Raw genomic sequence first — 24,149 nt, 5'->3', positions numbered from 1 at the left:
TGGTGCTTGGGCGAGCATCACAACGCCGAAGGCTGTGACGCCTGCCAGCAGTTGAAGCCGAAGGCGCTGCTGGATCGATGAATGAAGCTCCTGACAGCGCAGTTGTCACAGGCTCCCTGTTCCTTGAGGCGTTCCACGGAAGGACTGCTTGTTCCTCGTTTGGTGTATGCTTCGTTTCTCTAGGGTCTTGACTTGCATGGTTTAGGTGAATTGGTTCTGGTGGTCCTCCTTTTTGCTTTTATCAGGACAGGAGCCGTTATGTGCTTTTTTTATTTTGACTCCTAAGATTTAGTGTCCTTGGGGCTTTCTTATACTACATTGTGTCTGTTGTCGGATGATTTTGTTTAGAACTTCATCCTACTTTCCTTCAGGCTTGGTTTCCCTTGCCTGGATTATCTGCTCTTCTTTGTCAGTCCTTGAACTTTTCTTCCACATCCTGCGTTGGAAGAGGTAATTTATCTGGTTGTGGTTGGCAGGGTCCCTTCGCAATTTATCTTCCTGTCTTAGTGATTTTGAATCCCATACAGTGGTTAGTCTTTTAGGCTCCTCTGGTCCGCAAGCTCTCTTACTCCGAGCTGGATGCCACCCTCTGCCTAGCCGGGTCCGGTGGCTCAGGAGTCTAATGTGCATTGCGGGGACCTCTGTTCCTCCTCGTGGTCATAAGTTCAAATTACGGTGGGTCCACTCAGCCTTTCATACATTTGGATCCATACTATAAGTTCAGTTGGGTTGGGTAACAATGGGCATCTGTACTTCAGGGCCAAAATGCCTAAGGGGGAATATGCGCTTTACACAATTTAAATGTTATGTTATTTATTGCCATTTTTCGAGTGGTCTTGCTATGATTTTCATCAAAGAGCCAGGTCTCATTTCATCTGCTCCCAGGTGGGACTGGTCGGTCTTTACTCTCAGCTGACTGGTTTCTTGGGAAATGTTGTAGGATTGCGGCGCAGACCCTCCTCCTAGGGAGTATGGTTATGGTATCTAATTTACAAGTTAAGGAATCTGCTGCTAGATGTCTCTATCAGATGAACAAGTTACTTATCTTCGGTAGCGATGTATCTGGTCGAGACATACTCTAGCTGCTCATTCCTTAACACCCCGCCCATCCTCCCGACTCTGTGAACAATCTATGAGGTCTGGTGTTGGTAACACCATTCCACTTATTTCCTTTGCTCAGTGACCTATAGTGTTGGAGTGGTCCTCCCTTTTCACACCGGTTTTTATACTCCACTGTTCCCTGCTTTGTTATGATGGGACTCAACATACCCACTGTATCGGGTTGCCATACCATCAATTTCCCCTTGGTACATGTTCAGTGGCGAGGGAGTTGTTTTCCTCTCAAGCTGCATTATCCACAACTGCGCAGTGTTTGACGTGGCTTGTGCTACCTTAATTTCTTGCCCTTATTCCTTAAAGTCCACGTCAGCGTGCCGAAGGAGACTTATCTGGCTCCACTGACATCATATCCTGAGTCAACGCCGTTGCAAAGCCATTTGGTGCTACCCCCCCCCCCCCGGGCGCACAGAGGTACTGCTGAGAAAAGTTTCCGTAACCAGTCTTGTACCCTTTATTATGCCCCTTAACTTTTTTCCCCTTATCTATCTACGTTATTTATTTCTTGAAGTGCATGTCTTTTGAGCCTATGCACAGCTGTCCTTTGAGGTTGCTGACTCTTAAGACTTCCTCATTTAATCAATCTAAGATGCAAGTAGTTCAGAATACTGCAGATCGACTTGTTAGCAATCTTCCTTCAGGCTCTGCATCCGCACCCTTACTGGGAGCCATACACTGGTCAAGAAAAGAGCAGTTTTCAAGCTCTGATGCCGTACGTCTAAGTCCAAAACCTTACTCACCGCCCCGGTATCCATTTGGCTAGATACGGAGGTAGGTCCTTTTCCTAGCTTGCTCCCTTGTACTGGAACAACCTTCTATACCTTATCCGTTCGTGTACATATCATACCAAATTTAAAAAGCTTCTCAAGACAGCATTATTTTAAATCAAATCCTCTGATGTTCCTGTGCTTAGCGAAGTGCCCAGATACACCTATGAGTGTAATTTAAGCGATAGTGTAAGTTAAGTTAACATAACAGAACAGCACTTCAGCTTGTCAAGTCAGTGAATTGCAGGTGCTGTCAGTGCAACTGGCAGGCACCAGCTTTTTAATGGACAAGTTGATTTTTCAGACTTAGGTATCCTGGGATCCTTTCACCCAAAAGTAGAGACGCCCTTCCATTTGGGAAACTCCAGTATTTTTTATCTGTTTGTTACATGCATCTAAGGCATAACAAGGATAACCTTCCACTGGTGACGTGGGAAAAGAGATACTTTGCTAAGATGCTGCAAGTGATCATTTGCTGTATTCAGCTCAAGGGCACAAAATGATCAAGACGCTTGTTTAATTGAATTATACTCTATTTTGACTTGATACTATGTTGGCTTGCCCATTTCTTTGTGCACGGATATAGCTTGCCATGTACTTCTCCATGATGTTCTACCACTCCCGGACAATAGAACTGGACATCAACCTGATCTTAACCACATCCCTCACCTGACCTGGAACCTGTTCTCCTTCCAGGACATATTCGCTTTGAACTTTCCCTCGACCGTGGAGACCCTGCTATTTGACCAATGCCCGATGGAGCTACCTGTTAGTGGTAGAGGAGACGGGCTGTGGATCCCCCCTTGGCCGTCACCTACCCAGCCCGACATTGGGCAGACATTCCTTCGTCTCTGTCGTACCCCCCTCCTACCCGTTCACCCTACCCTACCCTTCTCCCCCTCTACGCTCCCTTCTTCTTGCCTTCTATCCCTTTAATGTGTTTCTATTGAGAATTAGCTATTTGACCGATCACCGGTGGAGATACCTGATAGCTGTAGAGGAGATGGACTGCGGATTCCCCCTCGGCCGTCACCTACTCAGCGGTACTCTGGGCAGACTTTCCCTTTGTCTCTCAGTCGTATCTATTCCCTACCCCTTTTTCCCTTTCCCCCTCTCCCTTCCCCACCCCATTTACCTTTTCTTCTATGCTCCTTAAATGTTTAGGTCTCGGCCTGCGTATGCTGCGCTTGCGCAGTCTCGCCTGCGTGATCTTGTGTTTGAGTGTGGGGCTTGAACCCGCCCCTCTTCTCCATTGGCTGGCTTCCTAAACAGAGGCCAGCCATTGGAGGAGAGGGGTGTCTGTCCGTTTAAGCCCTGTCTTTTTGATATTCGGGGGGTGTTTTTTAGTTTCTTTCTCTTTTCTTTCTTTCGTCTTCCCATTGGCTGGAATTTTACATTCCAGCCAATGGGAAAAGGAGAGAAAGAAAACACACCCCGAATCCGAAAATTTCTGCATGGCCTCGGAGAAACATGGTGGTGTCATGGCGGAACTCGATTGTTGCTGTTACTGTGCTTTATTCCCTATTGTTTCTGCTGGTACACTTTATCTTGTCGGGAACAAACACTGGGTTTAAAGAGGAGTAATAAGGGCACAAACTATTATACCTATATCTTGCACCATATCAATAAAACATCATATTGGGCAATTTGATATTGCTTTGCTCTAACGGAAAGTCCAGATTTGTAACCAATATTCCGAATAAGGTCCGGATCTTAGGCCTAAAGCCGGGGCCTTGCATAAATGGCCTTCCCAGTAGAGTCGTCTCGGGTCCCAGTCTTGACTGTTTCCGCCCACCTCTCATTGTTTTGGCCTCACCTGGCCGCCGTTGTCAAGGAATGTGACGTCACAGAGTATGGCTGACCATAGTCCTGGTAGAAAGAACTGATCGGGTGAAGGGGCAGCCGGCATCCGACGGAATCCGGGGCTGTCTGAGGGCTCCTCAGTGCAAGCGGAGGCTGAGCAAGAGCCTCGGACCCCGGACAAGCCATACATCGGGCCATTGAGAGTCCACCGCTACCGGGGGCAGAGTGAGCTATGGGGACAGTGACGCTCAGGGTCGGACCGGGGGGAGCCGGAGGAGGCGAGAGTTGAAACTCGGGAACAGGAGGCAGGTCATCCAGGAGAAGACAATCAGCTGTTGCTGGGTCCAAAAGGCGAAACCGGGGACTAAAAACTGCATATTCGGGAAGGTGCCAGAAGAATTAAAGCTGTATTCGCGGTGACAAGGAATCTCTGGGCCGGGGGAGATCCAACAGGCCCGGGAGCCGCCCCAGGATCCCCGGGAGCTGAACAGAACGATAGTCATGGAGCTTCGGGTCGGGAACAGATACCGACTGGGTCGGAAGATCGGCAGCGGCTCTTTCGGGGAAATTTTTTTGGGTGAGGAAGTTAGGGCGAATGTGGAAATATAACAGTGGTGATATCGTATTGAGAGGGTAAAAATTGGCGGGGGGAGTTGGGATTTATAGGCTTGTGGGTTCCGGGCGGTGGAAGAAGTGTGAGAAATACCGAGCTTAGGAGAGTCAATGACTAAAGCATAGAGCCATTGTTTTGGGGGACTTTCAGTGGTTGGTGCCTGCCACGGGGAGCAGAACAGATTGTGCAAGCTGACGGGGGTACCTTTTTTTATGTAAGCTTATCGGGAGTACATTACATGTACTGAAGGGTGTGGTGGGCATTACAGATCCTGTGAGTTACTGTGAGGGTCACAAACCCTTGTATGTTGTGGTAATGCAAATGTGAAGAGTACGGAGTGCTTGTCATCGTTTTTTCGTGCCTCTGTTCCCTGCTTGTCATTGTTTTTTCTTGCCTCTGTTCCCTGCTTGTCATCGTTTTTCTTGCCTCTGTTCCCTGGTTGTGCTCGTGTTTTTTCTTGCCTCTGTTCCCTGCTTGTCATTGTTTTTTCTTGCCTGTGTTCCCTGGTTGTGCTCTATTTTCTTGCCTCTGTTCCCTGGTTGTGCTCGTGTTTTTTTTTTGCCTCTGTTCCCTGCGTGTCATCGTCTTTTTTTTTGCCTCTGTTCCCTGCTTGTCATCGGGTTTTTTTTTTGCCTCTGTTCCTTGGTTGTGCTCGTGTTTTTTTTTTGCCTCTGTTCCCTGCGTGTCATCGTCTTTTTTTTTGCCTCTGTTCCCTGCTTGTCATCGGGTTTTTTTTTTGCCTCTGTTCCCTGCTTGTCATCGTTTTTAGGTCTCGGCCTGCGTAGGCTGCGCTTGCGCAGTCTCGCCGGCGAGATCTTATGTTTCTCAGTGTGGGGCTTGAACCCGCCCCTCTTCTCCATTGGCTGGCTTCCTAAACGGAGGCCAGCCATTGGAGGAGAGGCGCGTCTGTCCATTTAAGCCCCGTCTTTTTGGGATTTGGGGCGGTGTTTTTTAGTTTCTTTCTCTCCTCTTCCCATTGGCTGGAATTTTACATTCCAGACAATGGGAAGAGGAGAGAAAGAAAAACATGCCCCCGAATCCGGAAATGACGGGGCTTTTCGAAGAGTCATTTCTGCTTGACCGCCGCCGGCGAAGCAGGGGAGAACGCCAGAGTCCTCCGCCCCAGCCGGTGAGTGCTCGCTTTTCTTGCCTATGCCCCCTGTTTGTGCTCCGTTGTGATTGTTTTTCTGCCCTCTGTTCCCTTGTTGTGATTGTTTTTCTGCCCTCTGTTCCTCGTTTTTCTGCCCTCTGTTCCCTCGTTGTTCTGCCCTCTGTACCCTTGTTTTTCTGCCCTCTGTTCCCTCGTATTTCTGCCCTCTGTTCCCTCGTTGTGAGACAGAGAAGGCTTCCCCCGCTGCATGCGCTCACCTTCCGCCGGCTCCTCCTCCCCCTTCCCCGGCCGAGAGCAGCATGAGGACCAGCAGCGCCAGCCCAGCCCAAGCCGCCTGGACGCCGCCCAGGCTCTGAAGAGCAGTCCCGAGCTCCCACTATGGTGGTGCTTCTCGAGCAAGAGAGCAGCGGGCCACCTCTGGGGCTGAGCAGCCGCCGGAGGCACCGGGGCGGCCGCCGGAGAGGAGCGGCCGATTGTTTTTCTGCCCTCTGTTCCCTTGTTTTTCTGCCCTATGTTCCCTTGTTTTTCTGCCCTATGTTCCCTTGTGTTTCTGCCCTATGTTCCCTTGTTTTTCTGCCCTCTGTTCCCTCGGTTTTCTCCCCTCTGTTCCCTTGTTTTCTGCCCTCTGTTCCCTGCTTGTGCTCGATTGCCTCTGTTCCCTCGTTGTGATTGTTTTTCTGCACTCTGTTCCCTTGTTTTTCTGCCCTCTGTTCCCTTGTTTTTCTGCCCTCTGTTCCCTTGTTTTTCTGCCCGCTGTTCCCTCTCGTGTTTCTGCCCTCTGTTCCCTCTCGTTTCTCTGGCCTCTGTTCCCTCGTTGTGATCTGTTTTTCTGGCCTCTGTTCCCTGTGTGTGTCTCTGTGTGTGTGTGGCTCTGTGTGTGTGTGTGTCTCTCTGTTTGTGTGTGTGTCTCTGTGTGTGTGTCTCTGTGTGTGTGTGTGTCTCTGTGTGTATGTGTGTATGGCTCTGTGTGTGTGTGGCTCTGTGTGTGTGTCTCTCTGAGTGTGTGGCTCTGTGTGTGTGTGTGCATGTGGCTCAGTGTGTGTGTGTGTGTGGCTGTGTGTGTGTGTGTGTGGCTCTTTGTATGTGTGTGTGTGTGGCTCTTTGTATGTGTGTGTGTGTGGCTCTTTGTATGTGTGTGTGTGGCTCTGTGTGTATGTGGCTCTGTGTGGGTAGCTTTTTTTGCAGGTGGCTCTGTGTGGGTGGCTCTGTGTGAGGGTGGCTCTGTCTGTGTGAGGTTGGCTCTGTCTGTGAGGGTGGCTCTGTCTGTGTGTGTGTGTGTAGGTGGCGCTGTGAATGACTCTGTGGGTGGCTTTAAGGGGGTGGCTCTGTATGTGTGTGTGGGTGGCTTTGTGTGTGGCTCTGTGTGTGGGTGTAAATGCAATAGGTCTCGCATTTACGAAAGATTAAGCTATTGGCATTGTAAATGACAATGCCATTTATTTATATGTTTTAAAAACAAAAATATAAATAAAAATAATGTCATGAGCAATGCCAATAGCTCTAACTTTAACAATGCCGAGACCATTGCATTGTAAATGCTTGCTTTTTTTGCCTCTGTTCCCTGCTTGTCATCGTTTTTTTGCCTCTGTTCCCTGCTTGTCATCGTTTCTTTGCCTCTGTTCCCTGCTTGTCATCGTTTTTTTTTGCTCACCTATTGCCATTATAAATGACAATACCATTTATATACGTTTTTAAATAAACGAAAAATAAAAAAAATGCCATTTGTAATGCCAATAGCTCTAACTTTAACAAAGCTGAGACCATTGCATTGTAAATGCGTATTTTACTGGTATCTTTTGTAACTTGTAACTGATGTAAGTTTGCACTATGTGGAACCTTATGTACAGCGCTCTGATACCTCCGGGTCTAGCCAGCGCTATATAAAACTCTTTAAATAAATAAAATAAAAATGTATTGAGCAGATTTGTGACGGAGAAGGAAACATTAACGACCTGTCATCCAAGTTCTCTGCCATGGGTGCTGTCAATGATTTCATAAACAATTCACTTGCCTTTCTAGGCATAGGTACTTAACAAAAATGAAACCATCCTTGAAAACATTGAGTGAACATGGAGCCTTAACTAGGGTAATGCATGGAAAGCAACCTGCTGTCAGGACAAGTTCTTTTCTTATCCCTACTTCACCTCTACTAAATCTCTGTTTACTCTGACACTGGCAGCAAACCAGTTTGCTACGTCAACCTGGGTAAACATGTGTTGCTTCTCTCCATATGGTACCCCCTGTTTCAAATGTATCCAGATTTATGGTAAGGATCCAAGGGCACCAGTTCTTTCTTCAGTTACAAAAATAAAATGTTCCTAAATGCGATTTTGGCACCTTCATAAGAAAGCATTCCGATTCTAGTGACCATGTATCAAAACCTTTACTTTGCACTAGTCAATTGTAAGTTCTTCCCTTGTGTGTCATCCTTCAGTGTGCCCAGCACCATCCCTTTTTCTCTCATTGAGAGGTAGCATCCAGGTATGTTGCCAGAAACATATACCGGGCAGACAAGCTACCACAGAACTGAATGATTCATGGTGTCAGAAAGCTACCCCAGCCTTTTTAATGTTTGGCTTCCAATGTTGTTTTCTCCTGTCTTAGTCTGCCTTGCATGGCATACATGGGATGGTGGTCCTCTCAAGAAAAATGGAGGGTTTCATGACTCACTGGGAGAAGGCTCCTAGAGAAACTCAGAATTATTTTTTTTTTTTAATTATCCTCCAACCCATCACCCCTTCTCTGAGGTGCCTTGTTTATTAATAAAAACAAAAGTAGACCAACCTGTCTTGCTATCATGATTTGGCGAACTGCCAGCATTATGCATTTTCCCTTACGTGCCCATGTCCTGTTGATGGAAGTACTTTTGTTGAAAATGGGCATCTCCTCTATTAGCAATCCCTAAATTTGGCAGATGGGTTGTGACGGAGGTGCTGGGGAAGCCTGCACCATCATAGTGTTTTGGTGGCCCATCCACCAAACTCCTAATGTTGCTTTGTATTTTTTATCTTATTCACTTCTTATCAGTGGTGTTTGATTTCTAACTTGAGGGACAGTTGTTGGACACACATTGTCCCTTCATTTAATGATACAAATCATTAAATTGTTTACTTTTAAATGGCTTAAGGGTATCTAGTTGTCTACTCCTTGAAAGGAGACTACAATCGCACTCTCAAGCACACTTATATTACCAAGAGTGACAGTACTAAGGGTATTTACAGGTCCATCCCAGTGTGAACTTGCAAGTGTTTGTTCCTACACAAATACTTTTTACAGCTGTAGAACAATGTTTGCTCTATTGCAAGGATTTCTCAACCATGGGCTTCACAAACATCTTTGTTATTGGAGCATCTGTGGTAGTAGAAAGTTCAGTGTTAATTATTTTCATGTATATCATTTGTGCATGATATATTCTGATTTTTTAAAAATTGTTTTTGTAATTAATATGCCCTACAAATTGGCACACTGATTGAGTTCATGTAAACCGTTGTCTCTGTATACGCCCTCTGATAATGCATGCATAAATGTCTATAAATTAATGTTTCTTTTGTGCCATTCGTCATCTCTCCATAGGTTGCTTTGCAGTTTTCTCACAGATTTTGGGATGGCAAAACTCAAGGAGCAGATTTCTTTGGCCATATTCCTCCGAGTTCTAGCAAACGTGGCCTTTTCGGAGTGTTCTATGACATGGATCCTGAGGTATATAGAATAACATTTCATGTATTTCATTCTAACGGAATAGATTGATATTCACTATGTCTTCTGTGAGAGTGAAGAGGGTGCGAGATCTCTATCTTTGGCCTGAGAATATGTCCAAAACTTGAGGCACTTCACAAAATGATTTCCAATCCTATCAACTTTGGACTTGAAAGGTTGAATTACGTTTGGAATTCCCAAATCTTGATTAACAGAAGTAGGATTTGCATTATTTGCTTACTGCAAATTGAAATTATGACAGTAGCAAATCTGCTAGTTGTTTTTTTTTTACTTTCATGCCTTCAGAAAAGGGATGGGATAATGGTATCGCACTGGGCTGCTGTAGAGGTTGGGCATTGGATGTTAGATGCATTAAAAAAATCTGAATCCCAAGCATTCCTTAGAATTTCCCCCAGATACACTTTTTAGGTCTCGGCCTGCGTAGGAGCGCACATGCGCAGTCTCGCTGGCGAGATTTTATGACTTTAGGTGACTTCCCCTAGCTGGCTTTAAGCTCCGCCCCTCTTTTCCATTGGCTGGTGTCACTGGAAAAGAGCGTCCCTTGACGTACACTTTTCTCTTTTGGAGCCGTCCCACTTAGACGGACTTCCCCGACTTACTGGTGGCGTAAAAGGTTTGTTATCTTCTTTATGGGGCGAAACAGATGGCCCTATAAAGAAGATAATAAACCTTTTACGACAGTAGGGCAGTCCGTCCAAGTGGGACGGCTCCAAAAGAGAATAGTCTCTGTCGAGGACAGACACGCGCAGCAAACTCTATCCTGGGCGTCCTCGTCGACTTTCTCCCACGTTGAATAATTTGGTTATCCCGTTTTATAAACTATTGCTTCAAAACTATACATAAATCCAGAACTGTAAAATTCTGCCCTTGCTTTAGTTTATATAGTAGCGGCGTTTCACCAATACTGCCGCCCTGCCCTCTACAGCTCCTTGAAGTCTTCCGTGGCCCCGCTCTGCCTCTCTCTGGTGCCGGGGCCAGCTCGAGGGTGAGGGAGTTGTCAGGGGGCGCCGAGGCACACCTCGGGGTCAAGGTGTGTCAGGGTCACGAGTAGCGACAGAGCAGGCACTTGGCGTGTGGCACCACCTGGAGCTGCCATTGCTCTTCTCTGTAACCCACGTGAGCCCTCTTGAATAATCTATCCGCTGTGTCTGCTCTCGGGTTACTTCCTGGAGGGAGGCGGACCCGGGGGTGCGGGCTGCCGGTACACCCATACATCCGTTGTTACGGGGGCCACGCACCGCCCTCGTTGTTTTGTTAAATCCAAGCAGTGGAAAGTTGTGCTTGAGGGCCGCAGACTGGGATGGGGACCCCAAGAGCCTGACGGGGGCTCCCCACACTGTCTCTGTTGTTGTAGAACAAGTTGAGCACAGCTGCGGTAAGTGCGGGCTATTATCCCCCCTGTGATGTACCCCATGGCTCCGTTCCGGTGGTTGCCCGGGGAGAGGGTCTTTAGGTTGTCCTGTGTGCCCTGGGGCCCCTGACTGTGATGGGACGGAGGTTATATCTTCAGGCCAAGTTGGCGGCTTGGGCCACCCCATAGTGGACTGCTTTGTCCGGTGGCAGAGACAAAACAAAAAGAGCAACGCATGTGGAAGGCCCATGGCATGATGAGCCCAGGCCCCAAAGGGAGGAGACCGAATAATAAATCCAACTATGCTACGGGCTGTAATGAAGATGCTGGTGGTTTACAATGGTACGGCATTGCAGTATGCAGGCGGGTTTTCTTTTCTGTTCGGGCACTTACGTAGGTTATCGAGTATGTAAGTTGTCCTTTGTGTGTATTAGGGGGCGCAGGTTGTCCCTTTCCTGGTTGGAGCTCCGTCTTGTTGAGAGGTGCCATGGGGTGATGGACTGCCTCTTGGGCATGAGGGTGCAGTGTAGGAGCCAGGCCTCTGTGTGTGTGTGTGTGGCTCTGTGTGTGTGTGTGGCTCTATGTGTGTGTGTGTGGCTCTATGTGTGTGTGTGTGTGGCTCTATGTGTGTGTGTGTGGCTCTATGTGTGTGTGTGTGGCTCTATATGTGTGTGTGTGGCTCTATGTGTGTGTGTGTGGCTCTATGTGTGTGTGTGTGTGGCTCTATGTGTGTGTGTGTGGCTGTGTGTGTGTGTGGCTGTGTGTGTGTGTGGCTGTGTGTGTGTGTGTTTGTGTGTGGCTGTGTGTGTGTGTGTAGCTCTGTGTGTGTGTGTGTAGCTCTGTGTGTGTGTGTGGCTCTGTGTGTGTGTGTGGCTCTGTGTGTGTGTGTATGGCTCTGTGCGAGTGTGTGTGGCTCTGTGTGTGCAGCTCTGTGTGTGTTTGTGGCTCTGTGTGTGTGGGGGGGGCTCTGTGTGTGTGGGGGGGGCTCTGTGCGAGTGTGTGGGGCTGTGTGTGTGTGTGGGGCTCTGTGTGTGAGTCTGTGTATGTGTGGCTCTGTGTGTGGCTGTTTGTGTGGGTGTGTGGCTGTGTAAGTGGCTGTGTGTGTGGCTCTGTGTGTGTGTGGCTCTGTGTGTGTGGCTCTGTGTGTGTGTATGGCTCTGTGTGTGTGTGTATGGCTCTGTGTGTGCAGATCTGTGTGTGTTTGTGGCTCTGTGTGTGTGGGTGTGTGGGGCTGTGTGTGTGTGTGTGTGTGTGGCTCTGTGTGTGTGTGTGTGTGTGTGTGGCTCTGTGTGTGTGTGTGGCTCTGTGTGTGTGTGTGGTTCTGTGTGTGTGTGGTTCTGTGTGTGTGTGGCTCTGTGTGTGTGTATTTGTGTGGCTCTCTGTGTGTGTGTGCAAATGCAATAGGTCTCGCATTTGCGAGAGATTAAGCTATTGGCATTGTAAATGACAATGCCATTTATTTATCCGTTTTCAAAACCAACCCATAAATAAAAGGTTTGTCATTTACAATGCCAATAGCTCTAACTTTTTCGAAGGAGAGACCTATGGCATTGTAAATGCTTGTTAGTTGTTGCCATAGGTGTGTATTTAAGGTTAGTATGAGACCCAACCACTGTTTTTCAGTGGGAGTGAGCATAGGGTAGTTATTTCTCCACATTAAAAGTATTTTATTTGTGTGGATAGGAATAGAAAGAAAAGTGTAAAATCACATATTTCTCATAGCCATAAATAAGCAGATTCTTTGCTGACTGACAGTCCACATGAATAGGGTTTGATATGCTGACTATATCAAAAGTAATTATAATAATGTGTTTCTTATATAGTTGGTCACAGTGCACTAGGGCCATTTAATACTGTAAACAAGAAATGTTGCTGTTACCCAATTGAATCATACTAAATTGAGCGACCTTTTGAGGATGGAAGCTGCCAGTGAGCTATTGTGTTTAATTCTCCATTTAGATTAGAATCAATCAGTGCAACTTGATGTTTGTTTTGGATTTCCAGTAGTTGCTCTCTGTCTTTAAGTGCTGCTGTTTCATTGGTAGAGTAACGACTAAAACCTGATTGAAAATCAGAAAGCAACCCAAAGGTGTTGGAGTTCGGCGTTGATGCTTTCTCACAAAAAGGCAAGGTGGAAATGGTTCTATAATTTGCTGGAATCAGGGTGTGGTGTTTTTCACAAGGGGATCACAGTGGCTTTCTTCTGAGAGACAGGATATATTCATCTTTGTAAGAAAATATTAATAACTCAGGAGATACCTTCAGCTAGGTTAGTGATATTTTCATTTATCAAAGTGATGGAAGCATGTCTTATCTGGAAACTGCTGGCCACTTTTTAGTGTATAGTTTAACAGCATCAGTGGGCAACAACATATTGAATTGTTAAATACTGATGTATAAAATGATGTAGTATATCTTGCTGTTGTTTATAAAGGATTCTTTTTCTATTTTGGATCTGGTTTTTTTTGCAGAAAAGGAGGTATTAGTATGGTTTTACTGGGGAGAATTTACTCTGAGCAGAGAGATTTTGATCTTGTAAATATTAAATATTTCTTTGTTAGAGTAATGAGCTGCGCCTACAAGTGATTTGTGCACATTGTTTTTGTAGATGAGCCCTATATTTTTTATTGTCTACTAAAGAGATGAACTTAAACGATTTGTGCTCTAATTGGCTGCCTCTTTGTTGCAGTTAGTGATATTCCTCCAAGAACTACGGGCTGCAAAGGTCTTTGAATGAGATAAGTTTCTTTTTCTATGTGGCCAGTACATTCAAGGTGCATTTTCTTCTGAAATTAAGGCAAAATCTAGATAGAATTGTTGATTAGATTAAGTTTAAGGCATAGCGAGGAGTATGTCATGATGAAGGCTTTCTTGTTTACTGATCATAATTCCCTAGTATTTGGGATTTCACTTATCATAATTTTCAAGTGAATGTGTATATGGTTTCACTTTTCTGAGCAGCATTATGATTAGTCAGTGCAACGGGTGCCCAGAACATTACCACAGTATAGCCAGAACAAGATATTTGAGTAATTGCATAGTCAGTGGGGAACATATTAAGATCAAATGCAGTGGCTAGTAAATGAAATTTTGTATGAGGTTTAGGCAGTTTTAGGCTAATGGATGATCTTCATCTGAATGAATGTTGAAATAACTCAGTATAAGATTTTTTTTGTCTGGGATCAGGAGTCTTCCAAGGACTCCTTTAATCCTGTCTGTTATCTGCTGTTGTAGTGGTAGTGCAGTACTTAGCTGATACAGTGCTTGGAAAGTCAGTCCAAGTACTATATTTTTATTTTGAGTTGGTAAACATAAAGTAGGGCTTTCTGGAGACAGTGATGCAAGTGAATCTAAAGTGATACATTTCCATTTTTGTGGCTATAAAAGAGTTTCTTGAAAGTTGGGGGTAACTATTTGTACATGACATCCGATAATTCAGTAGGTCCCATTCCCTGTTGCAGTGAATAGGTGTATTTTACTCTTTGCTTAAAATGTCAAGTATGTATTGGGCATTTTACATCACCGAATGTTCATATGAGAGTGCACATGCGTTGTCGAAGTTGATCTCTAGAATTTGTGAAATGGTTTATTTTTATTGCTCCTTTTCAGTTTTGTGCATGAGAAAGCAGGATGAGGGGTTAGAGGCAAAGTGAAAGAAGAAGACATTGCAGTAAAAGTGATGCTACAGTAATAGAGATGTGTATGTACGCAAGGAAATTAAGAATTTAATATAAGGGACAATAAGGTGAAACTGGAGAGGGGAGAAGCCAGACCCCTAAATGCCCGAGGACAATGAGAAGGGGAGAAGACAAATAATATGAGCACCAGTAATGGAATCAAAGATAAGAGGAATACTACTGTGAGATATTGGAGTGCCAGTAGAAAAGTGAGATGAAAGAATAAGTGTCAAGAAGCTAAAGGAAGATAACGTCACATGAAAGCAGTGAGATCCCTAGGAATGTAGCATGGGCATGAGGAAGGTCAGTTACAGTAATAGCTGCATCGATAAGGTACAGAAAGAACTATGTGGAGAGTGAAGGGATGAGCTGGCAGTGAGGGTGTGTATTAGACACATGCTTGTTTTACTTTACACTGATTAAAGTTACTCTGTACCAGGATTACCCAGTATTTTCCCACGAGGTGCCAATTTATCCACTTAACTGGTTTGCTAAATGTATCTAGCTGGGAGTAGTTTCCATATTTCTTTATGAAGGTATCTTCATTAACAATCACAAACACTCGGGCCTGATTTGCAAAAGTAAGTTACATCTTTGAGAAAGTTTACATTTAGTAGTAACGTTATATCTTTTGCTAATCACAAACTTTGAGTATAAACTTCATGAAAAAGTGTACGTTATGTATCTTCACCCCCAGAGTATTGCAGTTGGTTTACTCTTGTGTGGGTGGGTGACGTCCCTCCCATCCCATTCTCATTAATAGTAAGTCTGCCCTTATTCCCACTGACTCTGCTGCGTCCCTTTCACATTTCCTCTTAAAGTCTCTACTTACATGTGCGGAGACTCTGCAGTCGGGGTGGAGAACGCCACACACATAAAGTATAGGCAAATCTTACATTTTGTAGTATGTTTGATAGCACTACCAAGCATACTACAAAGAACAGTCTGCAAATCAGGACCTTAGTTTATCCTTCCATGTGTGGGATCAAAATCTTTTTTTAACTAAGTAGAAAAAAACTCTCTAAATAAAACAAAGCAATCATACAATATTTCCTATCTAAAGTCAAACTGTGCTTTGCATTTTATTTGTTCTAAAGCAAAACAATTACCATCTAGCAGCTTTTCTTTTTAAAATGTACCTTATATGTCTCTTTACCCTGAGAAAACTGCAAACGAGATGTTCAGTAGGAATTGAACCTCGTACGTGGAGTAAATTAGAATTGTCACTTTAAAGCTGGCATGTTACTTCCTCAATCCCAGCAAGCTATTCCAGAGATAGTTAACTACACTAACATTCCCTCAGTTCTTTTTCACAGCCGGTTTAGAGATAAAGGATCTTGAATTTAGATCTCAGTTTTCTTTCTGGTGCCTCCACTGTGGAATAAGGAGGATTGCTTATGAATGTATTGAAGATACCGTTGATAGAGAACTGGTGAAACAGGTAAGTAACTTTTTCTCCATCATTGTTGATAATCATGAGTATTGATTATCTCTTCCTGTCCGCAGAATCCTAGAACTCTTTTTTCAAGAGAAGAATTATCTACTTGAAAATAAACACTAAACGCCTACCTACCTTTATGCCTATGACCCTGACAAGGAATTCTCGTTAATTTAGACTATTCCTAAAGATGTTATTCAAACCTACTTAAGGGTCAAATCTAAAAATATTTTTTGTTTACATATCTCCATTTTAATAACATAGGAGAAAAGAAAGAATAACCCCTTCATACGCATAACCAGCTTTAAGGCGACACCTAGTTTGTACTGTTTTCTGCATCATTGGGATTTGTTTTTTTCCTACAGATTGTTATTTTTAGTAGGAATCATGCTATCACTGTTTATAAAATGTCCTAACTATGGGAGGAAGAAGTCTAAAAAAGCTCCCAATTACTTAAGTGTCCAGTGTCTCTGAGATAATCGTGACACTAAGCAGTTTCCTTACTGCTTGAAAATATTAAGGAGAACTTTGAGAGACCTTAAAGGCATTCAGACCTCCTTCTGATGTCCACACAGGAATTGAAAAAAAATGTTGATGAAACTATAGAAGCTTCTGCCTACACCTCAGATCTCTTCCTGGTACTGGAGCATGCTTCCAAATGGAGATAGAAAAAGAAGAAAAATCAGGATTGTCACTCTTCTATGCTGTTGAGACGCCATTGACAAAAGCATGAGCGTCTTACTTGTCGTCTCTTACGGCATCCAAAATCTTACTGTCGAGAATATGATTTTTTTGGGTGTAAATCTGTTTTTATTTTTCAATAAAAAGAGCAACAAAAGGGTTTAGATGTGCACAGCGTTAAGCCACAACCCTACACAGGGCCGGCCGCGCAATTCTAAAGGGATCTTGGGGGGGGTTTAAATGAACATTTGAGACACAGCATGTCGCCTACAACCCATAATGTGCCAGCCGTGTGGCACATGAAGCATAGCAGTAAAAAAAATCCAATTGTGGGCAGATCCAAGACCCCTGTAAGGCAAACTTAATATCATAGAAACAGAGAAGCGTAGGCTAGAGACCTACCAGAGAGTTGCAGAAAAGAGTAGACGTTGAAGTGTCAAAGAAGAGAAGATAAAGGAGGGGGAAGGAGGATCCCCACATCAGAGAAGGCAGACCGCAACAACAGTGTAAGAGGGTTTGCGGCCGAATGGGGTAGGAAGACCAGTGAAATCCATGCTATATACTGGCTGGATCCAGAGTACGAGTGTGTGCGATGTGGAGTTGAGGGCAAAGCTAGCGTGATTGTGGAAGAAATCTGTTCGGGTCAGCCGGGATTAATGCATCCTCAAATAAGTGTAATGTCCTGAGCATTGAGGGGAGGTAAAATGCAAGTTCCACTTTACAAAGATATGCAACTAGGGGCTTCCAAAAAGTGGTAAAGCGAGTGTCGCGATAATGTAGTGGCACTGTGAGAAGCTCCATAGTCACTACATGCCATAGACGCACAAACCAGGCAGCAATTAGGGGTGCCTCCGCTTTTTTCCAATACAACTCTATGAGCTGCTTAGCAGCTCCAAGCATGTGAAGGGCTATGTACCAATCGCCACGGGTAAGTGCTTTTAAATTGTCAGGTTTAAGGCCTAATAGAATCATGGCTGTAGAGTCAGGCAGAAAGAAGCCCAGCACCTCTTTTATGTGACTAAGCACCTCCTTCCAGAACAGGGTCAGAAGAGGACATGCCCACCAAATGTGAATGAAGTCTCCAGACGCATTAGAGCATCTCCAGCACAATGATTAGGTTGCAGGGTACATTTTATGCAGCCGAGAGGGTGTGTAATACCACTGCGTCATGAGCTTGTACGCAGTTTCTTGTTGCGATATATTGCGATAGACCTTTGGGATATCGCGCCGTTATCGACTCCACTGTGCAGGCGTGATCTCAGTGGGGGACATCAACTGCCACTGGCGCTGGTACGGAAGCGTGGGCATTAGCGGGGGATGCTGCAAAATCTGGTACGTCTGGGCGATAAGGCCCTTCGATTCATCAATGGAGCGAACCAAGCTCTCAAAGGGGGTGAATGATTGAGTGGCCGCCTGCTGTATTTCAGTTGAGGACAGCCAATGTCGCAGCTGTGCATATTGGAGCTGTGCGTCAGCCTGTACTCGGACCTCCTCTCTGCATTGCGCAAATGTTTTGAAAACACCTCCTTCATAGAGATCACTTAGAGTTCTACAACCGCCTTTCTGCCATTTTGAAAAGGCCTGGGGATGCAGCGCCGGGCGAAATAGCGGGTTGCCCGCAACAGTGGTGTGAGGAGAGGGGAAAGTTGTGAGTCCCTTGCGCACAGCTATTTTATCCCACATGTCCAGTACCGTTTGCATAGGTACTTCAATATAGGCACTATGAGAGCGCGTATTTCGGTGCAGCCAAACGAGATCCCAAATGGTTCGCCCCGTTACTGACCTATCCATATGTAGCCAGATTTTGTCACTCAATGTCGTTGTCCACTCCGAGACAACACGGAGATGAGCTTCCCAATAGTACTCTAAGAGGTTGGGACATGCCAAACCTCCTCTGTCCCGCGGGAGCATGAGGTCCTTGTGGGAAAAGCGCGGCCTGCGCCCGCCCCATATGAAACGTGTGAGATCCCGTTGCAGGCTCTGGATCTGATGCTGTGGGATAGGGGTGGGGAGACATTGGAACAGATACAGCACTTTTGGGAGTATCGTCATTTTTATAGCGTTGAGATGGCCCAACCAGGAGAGAGTCTGAGATTTCCATCACCTCAGATCGTCCAGAATTGTCTTTCTGCATTCCTGCCAATTTATTTGGTCCACGTGTCTATGGAAGGAGTCAACTGGAGTTCCAGATACCGAATATGATTAGCGGCCCATTGATCGGGGACAATCGTTTTGAGAACTGGTATCTCATCTTCAGGGATTGTGAGATTCAGGGCCCACGACTTTCCATAGTTAATTTTGAGTCCGGACGCCAGCTCAAAGGACTGCAGTAGGGCATGGAGCGCTGGGAGAGATATATGTGGCTGCAACAGCGTAAGGATGAGGTCATCCGCAAAGAGCGCCACCTTATTCTGTCTTCCTCCTGTGGAAGCGAGTCTGAAATACAAGGGATAATTAATGATAGGAAAGACAGACACAACCACAGTATTTGTCAGCTCAGAATATGGTATATTTATTAGCCACAACAAATACAATTTAACGTGCAACACGGTGACAGTCAGCATAGAAGCCTGAATGTCCAAAGATGTATTGTGTTTGGTATACTTTATAGACTCAAACCACAGGACCACCCATATGACACATGACAATAGAAGTATTATACGTAGCACAGTCCACCATGATTCCCACAGCCAATGGGCACAGAACTGTAACAAGAAATCTCCTTGTAAGGTCTGATACATCTGATGCATACATACTGTAGCTAACCATGTGATCTGAATGGGCAGTATTGGGGTCAGTCAATCAAAATGCGAGCTGTCATGGCCTGGTATATTTCCATTCAAAACTGCGACATAAGCAAGGCGATGAGTAATATTGCGAAATCTGTTATTTGCTAAAAATTATATTGTGCAACCGGTGTGTCACTTCAAGCGGTGTGTCACTTATCTCGTCTGGGCATAGAGAAATGCAAGGACAGCACTTCTCTGACTGTGAAAGGGTCTGAACTATCCAAGATGGAGATTACAGACAAAGGCTAAGTTAAGAGGGCCTGAAGCTACAATCATTTGGTATCAAAATCCAAGATGGCTTCAGCATTCCCAAATCTGATACCAAATCAATATACCCTGCGTGCCAACATAATCATATCCATGGCAGGTACCTCAGCCACTGCCTGTTGCTCTGGCTCATGGCTGTGCTCATGGCCACGGTGCATAGAGCGTAAGCAGTAGGAGACAAGGGATGTGCAGCAGACTGGGCAGACCTGTGTCATAATGCAGAGTGTCAATAACACAGCTGCTATTATGATAACAGCCTTTATGATCCATGAGCCCTCTTCCTCATCCCTAACATCCTTTATGTTATGGATTGACCTATCTATGTTCCTGCTGTTGTCAGGTATATAAGAACAGCACTTTTGACCTGTGCCATGTCTGAGAAGTGGACCATACGTGGTATTATTGATGCAAGGTAGCAACGGCCATACCAACCTGGAGGCAGGTAAAAGTAAGCCCATGGTCCGCAGACAAAAAATAGTCCCTTGTAACCCACCAGTCCAGGTGAGGACCCAGTGTTGCTGTCCTTGATACGTGACAGTCACGTGATGTGTGTGTAGTTGCTTTTGCCCACAAAAATCTGGTTCACCTTCCTAGGTTCCATTATTCTCCTCATCTTGTTTATCCTGTCCTTACATGCCAACAATCCTTGTTGTCCCTGCAGCAGATCCTGTAACACACAAGGGTACGGTATGCATGACTGCTGTGTTGAGCAGTTGTGTGCTATAGTTATGTCTGAAGGTAATTTAGGTGCTCTGTCTCGCTGCATCCCTTCATCATATAGGATGCAGGATGGGGCTAGGGACAGCTCTTCTACCCTAAACCTTGGTATATTAACCTCCTTGTTGCCATTCAGGTCATTGCCACTCTCCTCAGCCCTGTTCCTGGATCTCCTGTTAAATGTGCTAAGCATCTCAGTGTCTGACCTTGTAGGGTGCATATTCCTGCATGGTGCCCAGTTCTTTTTAGGCTCTCTGGCACCCTGTCTGATACTCTCTATATTGGAAATATTCAGTGTTGGGGCTGCCGCGAGGCCAGTGTTGGGAGGTGCAACTAATACTGACATATTGTGTTCAGTGGAGAGTAACTCATGCATCAGAATACAACCCATGTACTTGGAAACTGGTAGTACAATGTAGCTCATGCTGTGTTGTGTATCTGTTGGTAGGTGGGTACAAACATAGCATCCTGAAATGTTCATGATCTGTACATTTCAGCATTTCAACATATTTATTGTTATCATATTCTTCCCACAATTCTCTGTCATTCTCTTCTGTAACCTCCTTCTTCCCCAACACAATCTGGTCTGGCACAACTATGTTTCGCTCCTCATGTTGTATAACTGTATTATTCTCATCACCCACTTTGCCATGAAGAAATGGGATGTCAAACTCCTCTGCAAACATTATAAACATGGTTGTCAGAACTATCCCAGGTACTGGTGATAATACAGCTGCCAGAATATATGGCCATCTACGCTCATTTGTCCTTGGCCTAGGCATATTAAAAGCGTTTATGGGATTAATAATAAGCCGTTATTTTCGCCCCAATTGACGTCTGTAACAATATGTAACCCACTGTTTTCTATGGCAATTATAATACTTTGTAAAACTTCAGTTCGTGCTGTTGCTAGCTCCTGGGCTGATGGTAGGAAGCCAACTATTGGGAAGGAAAGGTCATTCAGTATAAGTGTCTGCAGCCCGCTCAATATTGGGGGATTTGGCACTGCTACTCTCTGAACAGTTGTTACCTCTACTCCTGGTGACAACGTTGCCACTGCTGACCTTATTGTTATATATAACACCCTTTCTTCCACCACCTGTATCGTAATCCACCTTTGTACTGCAGGTGATGCAACCTGCATATCTCAATTTTATTAGAAATCAATAAAATGTGGTTACAACATCCATTATTGCCCCCCAGCCAATGTGATGTATGCCAGATATGACACTGTCCAAGATGTCAAGGCGTGTGTTTGCCAGTTCCTGTGTTGGTGCTTGGCTGCCAAATGTGGGAAATGTAAGCTGTTGCAATATCAAGTCCGTCAACTTGCTCATCAGTGGTGGTTTTGGTACAATCAACTGGATTTGTCCCTTCTTCTCCACTCCTGGCCACAATAATCGTATGACTATCACCAAGGTTGACTCTTGCACCTCTATTGTCATTTGCATCAATCTACCACTCCTTGTTGTGATCAAAGGTGGTCCAGATGCAATGGTAGTCATGTAGCTGAATATAGTCAATACAGTTTTCAATGTTCCTCTGGTGCTTCACTAGTCCGTGTTGTGCTCACAGTTCTTAATTAAAATATATTTGATACAGACACCAGCACCATTTGAAATCAAACACGTTGGTGCCTTTGCTGGGTCTGACAGAGGTTACCAGTACATAACAGACAATAGGCACTTGAAGGAGACAGGTGTCTCTATGATGTCATCTGGAGGATGTGTCTGCCAGGCACAGCAGACAGTTGCATTGGTCGGTCTGTTGGAGGGTTGGCCCGCAGCCAGCAGGAGATCTCTTCTTCCTTATTCCCTGTCGTGCTGGTCGGGCTGGTCCTTCCTGGTGGATCGGAGGTTGTACCTATGGTCCGCCTCAGGTGCTGCTGGTGATGCTGCCGGAGCTTGCCGTCTGTCGTCCTGGTCCGCTGCCCGCTTGGTGTGAGAACTGTGGATCCACGAAGTCAATCCCTCGCACTTCACTGCGGTCGCGGTGGTCAAGATGACGGTGAAAGGACCCTTCCACCTGGGCTGAAGACAGTTCCGCCGGGTATGGGCCTTTATCCAAATCCGGTCCCCAAGCTGCAGGTCATGTGGTGGTGGAGTTGCTGCTTCTGGAAGAGCCTGCAGGACCTGGCGGTGAAGATAACGTAAAGTCTCTGTTAGTTTCTTACAGTAACACAAAAGCAAATCGTCTACTATTGGCAGAGGCGCAGTGGACATATGACCCGCAATGTTCATGGGTCTGCCAAACAACACTTCATGTGCACTTAGTTTTGTTATCCTGTCAGGCGTACTTCTCATTGCTAGCAGGGCTATTGGTAGTCCATCCACCCATGACAGTTCTGTAGAAGCGCAGATTTTCCGTATCTTATTCTTCAAGACCCCGGATTTGCCTCTCCACTTCACTGTAGTTTCTATGTGACCCCCAGACCCTTGCATAGTCCCCCTATTACCTGGGAAATGAACGCAGGCCATTTGTCTGAGTCCAGAAGTGTTGGGATCCCAAATCTTAGGATAAGTTCCTTCAGGAGACATTTAGCGACTGTTGATGCATCACAGTTCTTTGTGGGGTATGCCTCCATCCACTTACTAAACATACAGAAAATGACCAAGACATGCCTGAACTTATGGGAGGGTGGCATGTCAATGAAATCCATTTGTAGGCTTTCAAACGGTCCCTGGGGTGGAGGGAAGTGACCAGGTGCAGTGCGGGTACCCTTTCCAGTGTTATACTGTGCACAGATAGTGCACTGCCTGCAAAGTCTCTCAGCTGTGTGACGAAACTTGCTATGAAACCAGCATTGTGAAAACAGTCTAATCATTCCGTCTCCGTGTGTGACGAAACTTGCCATGAAACCAGCATTGTGAAAACAGTCTAATCATTCCGTCTCTCCCCACATGTGAGGGGCCATGGAAGAGACGTGCCATTGAAGGAAGCATTGATGAAGGCAGGCAGATTTTCCCATTGGGCCCAGTCCATAATCCCTCCTCTGTTTTCACACACCCTCCTTTTGCTCACTCGGCTATCTCCTCAATGTCAACTTTTTTCTGGATGTGAATGGGGTCAAAATGTAATGAGTCTTGTCTAACACCCACCTCTCTGTTGCTGCCCACTATTTGTACCATTGCTAGCTGGCAGCCTGTCAGTGCTATCCTCTATGCTTCTCTATCAATGAATGCATTGCCCTTTGACACATATTCTCTAGATGATGTGTGTGCAGCACATTCTATGATGGCCTCTTTGGATGGTCTTAGTAATGCTTGGAGGAGGTCACTTAACAATATTGCATGTTGTATTCTTTTGCCTAAGGATGTGAGGAATCCCCTCAAGGAGAGAGACAATATTTTAATAAACACACAATGTTATTGTAATGCCAGACCTAATTTGATGCCCAGTTATGAAATAAAATCCACCCACGTTCTTTCATTAAGTGCAGATATACAACTGTTGTTAATTCACCAGGTCTTGCAGAAGTAGGCCAAGAATCAGTACTCCTAGAAAATATCTGTGAACTGCATTTAAGCATGAGCAAATATGCAGGTGTAGTTCTGCTCATGCAAAAATCTACACCTCCACTTGTATCCAACCTCAGAAGAAGTATTATGTCTGTCTCTTTCAGGAGTAAAATCCAACATGTCTCAGTATGGGAACATTTTTCAGAGAAGAGCTGGTGAAAACCCTTAAAACGTGCAAGCATTTTTGCACATACTCCAAACGGCATTTCCGTCCTGTAACTTTTTCCTTACCATTACCTTCAGCCCCTGTATGTAGATCTGTGGAACGTGGCAGCATAAGGTAATAATTAGCATTCAAACCCTACTATGGAAGGAGCCCTGGTATAATCAGAAATGCTATTTTAGACATCTTATATAATGATATTGCTGCCATAATTTGTCACCGCATTACATGGCACAAAAGGGACAAGTGGTTATGTTATAGGACACCTATTCACACACACCCCTAGACTGCACCTGTATATTAAAAGACATATTAAATGTGTGCATACAGTATCCTTGAAATACCATAATACGAAGCACAGTTATTCAATGCACACTGTCCTTCTGTATTTGCATATATTCATTACTAAAGATCAATTAAT

General features: G+C 45.1%; 1 protein-coding gene across 4 annotated transcripts in view; it reads left to right on the top strand.

Moving 5' to 3' along the window:
• KDM1B (lysine demethylase 1B) overlaps positions 1 to 24,149 on the top strand; it is a 725,553-nt gene that overhangs the window by 609,087 nt on the left and 92,317 nt on the right. For all 4 annotated transcript variants that reach the window (XM_086965107.1, XM_086965106.1, XM_086965105.1 and 1 more), the window contains one exon: positions 8,984 to 9,109. In XM_086965107.1, coding sequence (XP_086821233.1) covers positions 8,984 to 9,109 — 126 coding nt within the window. The remainder of the gene's footprint in view (positions 1 to 8,983; positions 9,110 to 24,149) is intronic.

The sequence above is a fragment of the Lissotriton vulgaris genome, chromosome 4_1, assembly GCF_964263255.1.
Source record: "Lissotriton vulgaris chromosome 4_1, aLisVul1.2, whole genome shotgun sequence".
Lineage (NCBI taxonomy): Eukaryota > Metazoa > Chordata > Amphibia > Caudata > Salamandridae > Lissotriton > Lissotriton vulgaris.
The sequence above is the reverse complement of the archived record's forward strand: the minus strand, read 5'-3'. Positions and strand labels throughout refer to the sequence as shown.